Source organism: Trachurus japonicus, chromosome 21 (genome assembly GCF_045865225.1).
Source record: "Trachurus japonicus isolate A0001 chromosome 21, Traja_1.0".
NCBI lineage: Eukaryota > Metazoa > Chordata > Actinopteri > Carangiformes > Carangidae > Trachurus > Trachurus japonicus.
In genome coordinates this window covers 22,757,147-22,769,894 of record NC_140927.1, presented here as the reverse complement: position 1 = coordinate 22,769,894, position 12,748 = coordinate 22,757,147, and the positions used below count along the sequence as shown (strand labels likewise).

The 12,748-nt window shown below is 41.1% G+C and overlaps 1 protein-coding gene across 2 annotated transcripts in view; it reads left to right on the top strand.

Annotated features, from left to right (window-relative positions):
* cmss1 (cms1 ribosomal small subunit homolog) overlaps positions 1-12,366 on the top strand; it is a 35,804-nt gene extending 23,438 nt beyond the window's left edge. The window contains exons 2-10 of one of the 2 annotated variants that reach the window (XM_085766010.1): positions 8,408-8,544; positions 9,723-9,794; positions 9,892-10,024; positions 10,123-10,182; positions 10,273-10,375; positions 10,476-10,536; positions 11,084-11,171; positions 11,264-11,352; positions 12,027-12,366. In XM_085766010.1, the coding sequence (XP_085622136.1) occupies positions 8,408-8,544; positions 9,723-9,794; positions 9,892-10,024; positions 10,123-10,182; positions 10,273-10,375; positions 10,476-10,536; positions 11,084-11,171; positions 11,264-11,352; positions 12,027-12,110 (827 nt within the window). In that variant the 3' untranslated portion in view covers positions 12,111-12,366. Of the gene's footprint in view, positions 1-8,407; positions 8,545-9,722; positions 9,795-9,888; positions 10,025-10,122; positions 10,183-10,272; positions 10,376-10,475; positions 10,537-11,083; positions 11,172-11,263; positions 11,353-12,026 lie in introns of both variants that reach the window. The other variant, XM_085766009.1, reaches the window with a different exon arrangement.
* The last annotated feature ends 382 nt before the right edge of the window (positions 12,367-12,748 follow it).

Below are 12,748 nucleotides of genomic sequence, written 5' to 3'. Positions count from 1 at the left end.
AACACCATAAACACACTTGATGCATGATTTAAGACGTAGCTCTTCGTAGAGACCTTTACTCCACAAAGCATACGGGGGCGGCAGTTTGTGTGGTACAGGGGGAGCGGAGAGGCCAAGGAGCGTGGCTCAGCTTTGGAGTGAGTACAATGGTTTAAATTTATTGTCAGAAAAGAGCACTGTATTTTTTTTTCTTCTCCCTCTTAGGAGCAAACAACCTGGCCCATGGCCCTCAGGTAATTTATGTCTGAGACCCCTGCCCCGGCTATTCATTCCCAGCTGGCAGCTCATATCCACTTTATATCCACCTGTCACGGGAGGCTGGCTCAGTCTGTGCCCCGGAGTCATCTTCGGCCTCCAGTTTCCAGGGTCAAGTTGGCACAGCTCTCTGTAATTCACATTCTGTATGGCTGATGTATGTTTTGGCAGCAGCAGCAGCACTGCAGGCCTGGTTGCTAAGAGCGTTATAACAGAGAAATTATACAGTTAGCAAAGCCAGCTAGAGGGAGCGGTGGATGTTGTACAGCCTATAAATTTATTTTGTCACTAGGAATGCCACTGTTGTACTTTATGATTATGAGCGTGGTTAAGCTGCACATTGCTAAATGATTGATGACTGTTGCATAAAAAGGGGGAGCATTAGATGAAACTACCACCTTCGTTGCAATAGTGTTATAATCACTGTCCCTAATGACTCTGCTCTGCTTAAAGTGTTTCTCTATTTAGTTTTCATAGCTTCAGAGCAGATCGTCAACTTGACTCAGTTTAGACTCTGCACCTCGGCTTAATGGAGACAACAAGGAGCGTGGCTTCAGAAAAGAAAAGCTGGACGGCAACATAAATTATTTATTTTTGCCATTATTTGTTCATTCTATTACACCCGCAAGATTAGATTGATATATTTATTTCCTCATGCTTTATATTGGACTCTAAACTGTTATTTTCCACCTTAAACCTCATGCCTTTTTCATTATTTCATTGTGTTTTTTTGGCTGATCGACTTCGGCTTCCATCAGCCAATGTTCCGGCCGTCTGTGCAGGAACAAGGAAAGTTGGGTTTTAGGGTTTTAGGGTTGATGAAAGAGCGCAAACATTTTCTTATGATATAAATTAATTTGAAGGCTTCACTTATTTCATCTGAACTTTCAACATGGAATACAACATTTTTCCCGCTCACACACTCACAAGATGTGTGAAGGAAAAGCACACTTTAGCGCCATCATATGCTGCCACACGGCTGTCGGGCCTTAAAGCAGAAGTAAGCGGAATGTTTGTGTTAATATAAGTCTTAAATAGTTATATCTTCCGACAGCAATCACTTATATAGAGTGTTTGGTCTGAAACACGGGTCTGTCAGTCACTCTGCTCTGCTGTAAGCCGAGGAGAAAACTTTCCTTGTATCCTACAACCTTTATTGTGAGAGTGAGAGAGAACGGCATAAAGGGGCGGTCCTCTCTGTGTGTGCAGCCAAGGGATGCGCGTGAATGTGGTGACGTAGGGACGAGGGCGGGGGCTGCTAACTCCATCTGCTGACAAGAAGTTAGCCAAAACGACCGGATCGCTTACTTCTGTTTTAAGTGATCTCTGAAGGGGCGGCTGTGGCTCAGGAGGTAGAGCGGGTCGTCCACTAACCGGAAGGTCGGTGGTTCGATTCCAGGCTCCTCCAGTCAACATGTCGAAGTGTCCTTGGGCAAGACACTGAACCCACACTTGCCCCCCGATGTGTCTATGGGTATGAATGTGTGTGAATGCTTAGTTTCCTGCACTATACAGTGCTGTATGAATGTGTGTGAAAGGGTGAATGTGACCATTACATTGTAAAGCGCTTTGAGTGGTCCAAGAGACTAGAAAAGCGCTATATAAATGCAAGTCCATTTACCATTTACCATTTGAAGCTGAGATTATGGTGGTGTTGGTTGGACTAGAAATATAATAAAATGCTGAGGGTGAGCTAAAAGGTTTTAAAGCATGAGGTAATTCAGTACTGTGCTGTGGTTTTGTGTACATGACATACATGAACAGTAAATATATACAGTATGTTATTTACAACAGCTAAAATTAGTCTTGACATTTTAATTACTGTTTTTTAGTTAACTTTCCAAATCAGTGTTTTGTTTTTTTTTGTTTTTTAATATCGTATGGCTTAATTCTTGTCGGTGGTCTTCTTGTTTTAAATGAGTTCATTCATAAATCAAATGGTAACCATAGTTGTGGAAAGCAAAACAACAACCAACAAAGCAGCCTGTGATCTAATGAAATATGGTCACATTCCTGCGTCCTGATGTAAACCCTGTCCTTTAAGAGCTTATTTTTGTTCATCAAGACTCTGTGGTGGAAGATTTCCTCAGTGGATAATGAAGACGTGAAATTCAAACATTTATTATCGATGATGTTGTGCTCGCTGGTGTCCGCGGACGTGCTCGAACGTGGGAAGTCACTTTTCACACAAACACATGTAACCCCTCTCATAACCCTGACATCAGACACTAGATTCATTGTAGCTGTATTGCATCAGAGTCTTGCATCGATGATTGATAGAGGATGAAAGATGAGAGTTGTGTTACTAATCTCATCCATGTGATACTTACCACTGGGGGATTTAGAAAAGAGCAAGAGAGGAATAGATGCAAAGATTAGGATTAGGCCTGTACATACAAAGAAAATGGGGCAGAGCAGTTATGATAATATGCTGCCAGAACCAAATTATTCAAGCTAAAGTTTGGCCTAATTTGTTTTTTGACCAACAAGACCTACATGACATAAGGTGCAGTTTTCCTTCTAGGTGAGAAATGCGTTTCCTCATTGTGTCCTTGTTAAAGCTTAAAAGGTTTAGCTTTGTTTACATAACCTCGTATCTCTGATTAGCACCTCCAGTGCGACATCATCAGCAGCTCCTATCACACTCTGCCAGACAGGATTGGCTTCACTTAAATACATGAATGTCACAGTGTCCCAGTATAAATTGGAGGATTATGCCACACAGATCAGTCAATCAAAAGAATAGAAAATGAAGGCTGTCACTGTCGCTGACTCACTCTTGCTGGATAATAGTAATAATGATAATTTATTACTAAAGCAGTTTTCAATAAATGTCAAGTGCTTCACAACAGGCAACAAAAAACAGAGATCAAAGAACAGAGAGTAGATCAAAGTAAAATAACTAAAATGGAACTAAAATCAAACATCACACAATAGAAGCTCTTTGTCCTATAAAATGTGTTGCAGAGTTGTAGGCTATGGAAAAACAGGAGTATAAAGAGAGGTCGGTCCATGTCTGGCCTTAAAAAGTAGTTCATAGAATTGAAATTGAAATCCGCTCCCCCATAAAATGGACAGCTAGTATAAGGATGCTCAAACAGCTGTGATCTTTTTTGACCTGCAGCATTTTGAACCGACTCTAGAAAGTGGATTGATTTCTGATTTGAGACAGACAGGTATACTACTGTATATAGACAGTTCCTGTGGTCAAGACAGAAGGAAATAAAAGCTTGGATGAGTTCCTCCAGATCTTTTGGCTGAAATTTAAGACTAACCGTAACCTTGGCAATATTTCTCAAATGTTAAAAACATGACTGAACAGCTTCTTTCTTTACACTGCTCTTTGAATCAGACTTGGTTTTACTCAACTAAACTACAGTAGAAGTTCCTGGCTCACAACCAGAACTTGCTTGTTGCATTGCAAGGTATTTAACAGATGAGTCAAATAGTATGTGTATAGCTTAAAACATTGTGCTTAATGTGAGTAGTTCTTTGTGTGTATTGTTTTAGAGCAGGTTTAGTTGTCCAGATTTCGTAAATGAATAGGGGTTGAGCCTGTTTATAAGAGCGTGTGTGTAGTCTGCTGTAGTTTCCCAGTTTGTCTTACTTTTGTGTATCCAAAATATAGTTGTTAGAAACCTCACTAGGAAATCAGTGTCACACTTACTGTGAAGTGAATCCAATACTCCTCCTGCTGGTGATACTGTATCCCTGCATGTTTTATTTGTCTATCGTGTAAGATAAGAGCATTGTTGTTGGCAAAAGGTTACATATCCTAACAAAGACTGAAAATATTTTTTTTAAAGGTGTCAAACAGACAGACACCAGGAGTGCAGAGATGCCGAGACAGTGGCTGAACAGCTAAGTGTTGCGAGCCATCTGAATTTGTAATCAGAGACTGACACTCTGCTGCTCTGCCTTTCCTCCAGTCACTCCGCCGTGGCCCCGCTTGTTAATTTTGTGCATGCAGCCTAAGGTTCCCATTGATTTAACAATAACACATGCTCAAACTGTGGTTTAAAAGAAGCTGCAGGCCTCCCAAAACCAATAACTGCTACACCCACTCCCCCACCCACACCCCTCCCAAGATTAGCCAATAGTTCATGTCTTGAGATGAGTTATTGATTGTTGAACAAGCGTATAGCGTGTATTGTTTTTTTGTTTTTTTCTTTCATAGAAGCACCAATATAACAACAAAACATCCACACAGTATCTTCGGGGGTGTGGGAGATGTTGTCCTTGCCTTGTATATAACAGGGCTGTTGGGTTTACAGGAGGATACAAGGTGTAATTGGTTTGTCTTGTTCCACTGAACAGGCCACAGTGTTATCTAGAATCAGACTAATAGTGGAAACCACCGTGGTGATTAAGAGCTTTTTTCGGAGGTCACTGCCAACAATGTTTTCAGCAGATGTGTGGGCACGCCGCCAGTTTACACCAGCGACCGCATCACTTTTGAACACTACAGCCCCAAGTCTCTGTTCTGTGACTTTCTTTTTTTGCGTGGAACTGAAAACACTCAGCCATTCAAACCATAGAAACCAGTTAACCACGTCCTCATTACGTACCACCAGTCTCTGTCATTGACCATCCATTAGAAGCAGTCACCTCTATTGATCAACCATTAAAGACAAACAGGCTGCCCCATTTCCCCCCCGCCGCATGCGATTCCTCTCTCCACAGCCTTTGACTTTCATTGATCTCTGGTTATCTGAGCTCTGCGATCGTTGTTTTTTGAAAAGGATACACTTTCCCTCCTCCAGCCTCCACCATCTGGATCAAACAGCGTGGAGGATATTGGAGAGGGGAAAAGGCTTCAGGGATGCTGAAGATACTGGAGGGGCCACGGCAAATAGCTAAAGGGCCAGTGAATCCTTAAAACGTTAAGTGAAGTAAATATATTTTGAAAACGGGTGGCACTTGTGGCAGGTCAGTTGGGCTGTTTTATTCCAGCAGTTGTTGTGGACACATACTATCAATAAAACAGTGATACTGTCTTTGCTTCCCATCAGATGTTTATGGTGTGTGTTTCTCGCCGTGCATTTTTTGAGGCTTTAATAAGTCAGGTGCTAATTACAGACAGATTGCAAATGCATATTGGAAGAACTAACGTAAATTAGACCCTCGAGCGTCTGCAGAGTTGGGAGCTTCCTTAATAAATGTTGCGTGTTGACAGCATTTACAAAGATGAAGGAAAACGAAGGTCATTATTGGTTTGTTACTCCTGATCCTTGAATGGCCTCAGTGAAGCTTTGGTGTTTTTATTTTTTAACAAAGATAACCGTGTTTTAACAAGTAACTGGGCCATGGGTTAGGATGTAAATTGTTTCTTTTTTCCTGAGATTTTGATTTATCTAAACATACTGCTTCCACTTCACAACAATGAAGTCAATAGAAATGAATTCCTGGTCCTCACAACATAAGGAAATTCTATTTAAAACGTCTGTCGCTAAAGTGCAAACAGAGTGTACATTAACCTGTTTTGTTTTGTTTTGTTTTGTTTTGTTTTGATATGACACTATATTAAATGTTCTGTTGTCATTTGGGTCAATCAGCTCTTTACAGACCATCTGCTCTCCTCTACACAGCCATTTATGCTTAAATGTCAAAGCAGTATCGTGCTAAATTAGGGAAAACAAAACCTCTGATGCTTTTCAACCTCTGCGATTCTAAATGGTTGTCACATATCTACACAAACACATGTGCGCCTCTGTTGCACGGAGTATACACACACACACACACGCACAATGAATTATCCAGATGGCTGATTTCTCCACATGACATCAAATCAAAAAGAAAGATGCTGAATCAGCAGCTCATCACCCTTCAGACTGATGCTGAGTGGCTCCTTGACCAATGTGTTCGGGGGGTTTTTCCTTTGTGCCGCTGGTTAGAGATTGGAAATGTGTTTGGAGCCTGAAGGGAGCGTGGCTGCCCTGTCAGCACCTTCTGGTCCTCTGACGGTTTGGTATTTCACAGCTTATTGAGCACAGAACAACAGAGGCAGGTGATTGCATTTCGTGTTGTCAGTTGGAGCGCACGTAAATTGCGTCGTCTGTGGATGAAGCGAATCACATTAAAGCCGATTTAATCGTTACCCTCTTTAACCCTTTCGTACTTAAATGCTTAAAGATCAGTGCCACGCTAGTGTAAAGCAGCTTTTTACAATAAAACCTAATGGGGACTCAGATAAAACCAGTATCAACTGGGCTGAAATCACTCACGTTGTGCAGAACAGGTGGACTCCTCATTAGACTCTTCTTTGATTGTCGTCCGTTTCCTCCTCTTCTCTGTAATTAGTTTTCCTTCTTCCCCTTTGTCCTCTCCTCCTTAATCTTTGGCACCTGTTAATCCTCCCTTTCCTTCCAATACAGCAGTCCAGATGTTAAAAAAAAATTGAGAAAAGGGATGAGGAAGCAGAGGAAAGAGTGAGAGTGGTGAATGGTTGGCTTGGCCCATCAATATATGGGCTGGTCTCTCAGCAGAAGAGGGTGTACTACGCCTGGACAGACGACTGTAACAAATAAGGATGAAAGTCTTGGAAGTGAGAGATGAAGTGGAAAGAGGTGGAGGGGGTAGGAGTGGTCATAGAGAGGGACCTGTGATCTCCCCCCACACACATCCATCTCGCACAGTGTCTTGTCTTTTATATGGTTGTTGACTCTAATGGCCTCACGGACGGAAAGACAACAGCAGCAGCAGAAGGGTGGGATAATAAGAACTGGGTGAATCGATTGTGAGATGGGAAACTAGAGGACGAAGCAGAAAAGATCTGAGGTCAGGTGTCAGATGTTCAAGTGTTGTTCATCAATGTTCACAGACGGAGCTCTCCCAGACTTCTGGCTCCTTCCTTTGTTGTGGCTTTAAAGAGCAACTATGCAACTCTCCACTGTTCTGCTAACCCTCCTCATGGCTGTGTGCGTTTGTTTTTCAACGAAGCTGGAGAGAAATCACTCAATAGAGGGTTGGATAATGTTATTTATCACATACGATGTTACGATGTGTATATTTATGTAGTCTTAATCTGTCATAATCAAGAGATTACAGGTTATGTGCTTGTGCCGCAAAGACAAGAGCTGGGTGGGACACCGGGCGGCGGCGTTGATCTTGCAAAGAGAGCCTCCATTCTTCCTCGTAACAAGTTACAAATCATTTATTAAACTATCACAATTACTCCAAAGTTGTTTAATTAAGGTAAAAAATGTAGCATAGTTAAGGTGAAAATCCTGCATAGTTCCTCTTTAAGTGTAGCTCCAGTATAATAAACAGAAGGAAATGAGGCTGCAGGTGTTTACATGGGGGTGTTGCATGGTTATATGCATGGTTACCGCATGGTTACCACATGGTGACGGTGGCTTGCAGCCATTTTGCCAACAGTTAGGACATCTGTGCTTTTTTTTTTGCCTTTTTTGGCTTTGTTTTCATTCTTGTACTTAATGGGTTATATCGTCGCCATGGCTGCAACAAACTATTATTGTCATTACCTGTGGGTAATTTGCATCCCATAGTGGAAGGTGGACTGTTTTTTGTTAAGAATCCACAGGAAGAGCTGCAGAGTAAAAAAGAACCAGTAATTTATAAGTGCGTATCCAACAAGGACACAGTGATAAAACCTGCAGCTTTATTGCAGAGTTCTTTCCGGCGCCTGTTTTTTAAAGCTGAAATGTTTTGAATAAGCATGCCGATACATGACATCATAGCATGAGACCAGAGGTATGCACTGAGAAGTGGTAGCAACAGAGAGGCTAAATATAACCAGATGCGTTGTTTGAGGTCTGCTGCGTTGTTGTTATCGCAGGTAGCGTTTTGTGCACGTCTGCTTCTCTGTAGTGACCCCAAACCGTGTATGTGTGGAGAAACAAGACACACAATGTACACATCTCTCTCTCGGGTTCAGAGGGCGAAACAAACCGTGGAAACGGATTCTTTCGCCATAAGAACATCAGAAGTGTCTGTTTTCAAGATGGCATCATGGCTCGCCTCGTCTGTTCATAGGAAAATCTGATTTTGGCTGATACAAAATTCATTCTTTGCTCTGAGTTGCCTCATCTTGACAGTTTCCTCATCTTGCACTACTACTCCCAGTTGCAAGTTAACCCCAAAAAATCCAGACTTATAAAGGACTTTTCTCCATCTTCTTTTTTTTTTCCAGATGGGTGTGAGTCAGAAGAGGAGACAGAAGAAAAGAAACAGCCAACAGAAAAAACAATCACAAAGGCGAAACCAGAGAAGAGGAAAAAGATAACAGAGAAAACAGTTAAAGCCAAGAAGAAGAAAACAAGTGAACAGGTATTTTCTGTGCTGTAACGGCTTATCCTCTCACTTACACAGGGATTTTCACAACAACTCCAGTTGCATGAGATAAAACCGTAACGTTACCCATTCGAAAAAGAGAGAACTTTAAAACAAAGCTGGACTGTTACATAACCCACCACCAGCATTAGGGAGATACGAACTACATGTAATTAAACTAGTGGTTTAACATCATTTTCAGTACCTACATTCATGTGCACATTGATTTCAGTTGTTCTTTTACTTTTTTGTGAAGTTAATAAACAGTTGAAACTACAAACGATTTTAGCCATAAAAGGGAACAATATTTTTTTTTACTCTTATTTTTATTACATCATTGTTTCTCTTCTGTAACTGAATCCACTTGGACCAGTCCTGACTGCTGTGTCCAGGCAACACATCTGCACTCATGAGTGCGGACACCACCACACACTTGTAATGTATTTACAAAAGCCAAGGGCAGGTGTTATTCAGTGTTCACACAGCAGCAGTATAATCATGAATAAACCTGAGCCTGAGGAAGATTCATCATGGCCACATTTAATCTCTTATTGTTTACCAAACCAACACTGACATTGTACTGCAAGTTTCCATAAATAGTGGGAGATTTTTTTTGTATTATGTTTTATTCATGTATGACCTGTGAACAAGTAGACACTCAACTCTCCAGATTGGATTTTTTTTCACCATTGAGGTTTTTTTTTTATTCTTTTTTATTCCTTTACAAAATAGTACTTTTTCTAAGTAGGTTAAGTTAGCTAAGTTGAATTTCTGTCTGTGGTTGAAATTCCACAGGCAGAAATAGTTCAACTTTTGCAAATGTAAAGTAATTGGTAGCTTGCACAGCTCAAAGTAGTTCCCCTAACAATGCCCACAGAAAGATGAACAGCAGGCTCAGTGACTGATGTACTCACTTGTGGTTTGAATACTTTTTGATTTAGAAAAAATTAACTAATTAAAAATGAGTAGTGTTAATTATACTACTGTCACGCACTGGACATTTGTATGTTTTGTAGTGAAGCTTTTGGTTTGTTATCATTTTGCTTGCTATATATCATAATATACAGTAGAATGAGTGGAAATATACTTTTACCTCTGAGAATTAAAATGATTTATACATGTTCTATGTCGATACTTTGCCTGAGTTGTGCCTTTTGTCTGCTCTCTTTTCTCAGACCGAGTGTATCACTCCTCAGAAGACAGAATCTGAGGCTGAGAAGTCGGCTAAACCCAAAAAGAAGAGGAAGGTGAGTTTGGCGACACCTGCTGGTGCAGAGAGGGAACAGAGTAACAGCACACTAACAGTCACTGGACTTCACATCAATATGTTTTGTTTTCCAGAAGAAGAAGACGATCACAGATGTCTTGGCCACCTCTGAGCCAAAGCCGGGCTCTCCGGCCGACCTGCAGAACCTGGTCACGCAGTTCTTCGCAGACAAGCGCTCTGTGATCGAGCAGGAGGAGCTCAAATTGCAGGGTGAGTCAGACCGAGTCCCCTTTAACTCGGAAGTTCAGTCAATATCTGCTGATGTGTTGATTCACCAAGGTCACCGTCTGCCCTCCTGCCTCCTCCAGACTCCTGCTTCCTGTCCAGTAATGACCTGACACATAGCCTCTCCTCTTATCTCAAACAGGGTGAGTGATGCTTCTAGATTTAGTTTGGATGAATCCTCTTATCGCCTTTTACTTCTAAACACGCACGTTTCTCTTTCCTCTTGCCCTCAGTTTGTCCTAAGTGGGCAAAGATTCAAAAGCAGCACACGGCAAAGAGTTCTGTGGTTCTGCTCATCGTCTGCAGCTCCGCTCTCCGAGCCATTGAGCTCATCAAGTACGTGACACAGCTGTAATATTTGTTAAAATTTGCATGTTACACTTCCTTATCAGACTTTCATAAGAGGTGTTTTGTTTTGTTTTGTTTTTTTACCCAGGCAGCTGACCACGTTCAAGGGAGAAGCCAAAGCAGTAAAGCTTTTTGCGAAACATATCAAGGTATTCAGGAGGACAGTTCCTCATTATGATGCATCTGGATTGGATTTTTTTTGTCACTTTAGTTTTTATTGAGAATTTTTCTTTTATACAGATGTAAAACCAAAATTTATACAGGTACAAAAACAAATATGAACACATGGGAGTAACTGTTTTAGCAATCTGTCCATATTCCCATTTTCTTGTGCTTTGTCGCTGTTTGGTCTTAAATATTGTCCATCTCATCCATTTCTCAAACTGCACTTCCTGTAGTCTGAGGTGGTGCGTAATTTTTCCCATTATGTAGATTTCCTCTACAATCTGTGTCCATTGATCCTGTGTTTGGGTGTCCTCCTTTCCCCATTTCCTCGTAATGGCTTTTTAGCCACTGTTAGTAAAAGTATCTGTCCTTCGCTTGTATATTTTCTTCACATTAGTTACACAAATCCAGTTCTGTACAAGACATAGGAATCTTATATCCAAGTATTTTCAACAATGCATCATGTAACATCTTCCAAAATTTCCACATCTGGATTGAATTCAATAAGTTCCCGCTGTGTTTGTCTATTAGATAGAGGAGCAGGTGAAACTGCTGCAGAAAGGAGTCGCCCACATCGGAGTCGGGACGCCCAGCAGGATCAGCGCTCTTATTGAGAAAGGTAAGTGTGGACATGGCAGTTCCTCTGTTTGACTTCACAGCTTTAAACCCGTCGTAATCTGTGGATATACTCTTTGTCTCTTTATCTTCCAGAGGGTTTGAACTTGGAGGCCCTGAAGTACGTGGTTCTGGACTGGAACTGGAGGGACCAGAAACTCAGGAGGATGGTCGACATTCCTGAGGTGAGCTACTGCCCCCTGCTGGACTGAAACAATCACGTTTCATGATTTTCAAAAGGCATTTTTAGGGGAAAAAAAGACACTCTTATCCTCAAAATGTGTTTTAAGTGATTTTATTTCTATTGTTACTAATATTACTACAGTTTGTATGTTTGATCTCAGCTGTGCAGAGTACGATCAGGGTTTGTTTTCACTTCATCTGTTGAGGGAGGAAAGTTTCTTACTGTTCATGTTTTATCTGTTCTTGTACAACTGCTACTACAATTTACATTAATTAGCTACTATTCAATCAACAGACAAATAATCTGAAACCATTTTTTCCCTTTTTATAATCTTTTGAGCCGGTGAAGATGCAACATTTCTTTTCTTCTTTAAAGTCGTGGATTTTTTGGTCAGACAAAACAATCAGTTGGAAGATGTAACTGAGTGTGCTACAAAATTATGATCAATATTTCACTGGTGATTAATCATGAATTAATGTAATTGTTAGTTGCCAAACTGGATACAGGCACAATTTTGTGACACTTAATTAGTCAGGAAGCTGATGTGCACAGATGCTGACTGTTATTATTTATTTGTTTTAATGAGAAAAAACATCTTGTGTTCAGCACAATATTTCAATTTCTCTTTGGAAGCATAAATGTTCTTTTTTGTTTGGTTCTGTCCGTCTCTTTCAGATCAAACTGGACTTTATGAAGCTTCTGGAGACCGGTATCTTGGGTGGTTGTAAAGAAGACAAGGTCAAAATTGGACTCTTTTAATTGCACATTGTAAGCCTGCTGATAATACACATAATACATGACAGCTTGGCGTTTTAAGGTGATGTACTGATGGTCCTGACAACATGCCGAGCAGCTTCAGCCTGTTTGTTTCCACCTCACGTCAAGTGTGAAACCTGTGCTGTGCTTTTCCTATTTTCAAAGGCTGTGTCAAATGTGTGCTGCTGTTTGTACACTCTTGCTGTCTATAGCACAATGTCTCTGTGTGATGGATTGAATAAATGGACTCCGAATGAAACGGCATCCTTCTGTTTGTTTACTCTCGACCTTGGGAAGTCCCTCCCACTGACAATGTGAGATCATGTGTTTACTTGCCCACTAGGAAGCCCCATTTATCATAACATCCTTTGATAAAGCGTTTTAAAGCAGCACAAAGGCAGCCAGGAATCAACAGATTATATCCCACAGCAAACGGCAATGAAGATATAGAATACTCTACTTCGACGTTTTGGTGTAAATAAACAGAAAACCCGGAGGTTTTAAGAAGGAAGTGGCGAAGAAGGACACAACGTAATCAGAAAAAAAATGGAAGGGGAAACAGAAAGAGGTAGTTAGTAAAAGATTGTGGTTAATAAGTAACAGGCTACAACGGTCTCCCCCGCCCTGCAAGGCCTGCTGGG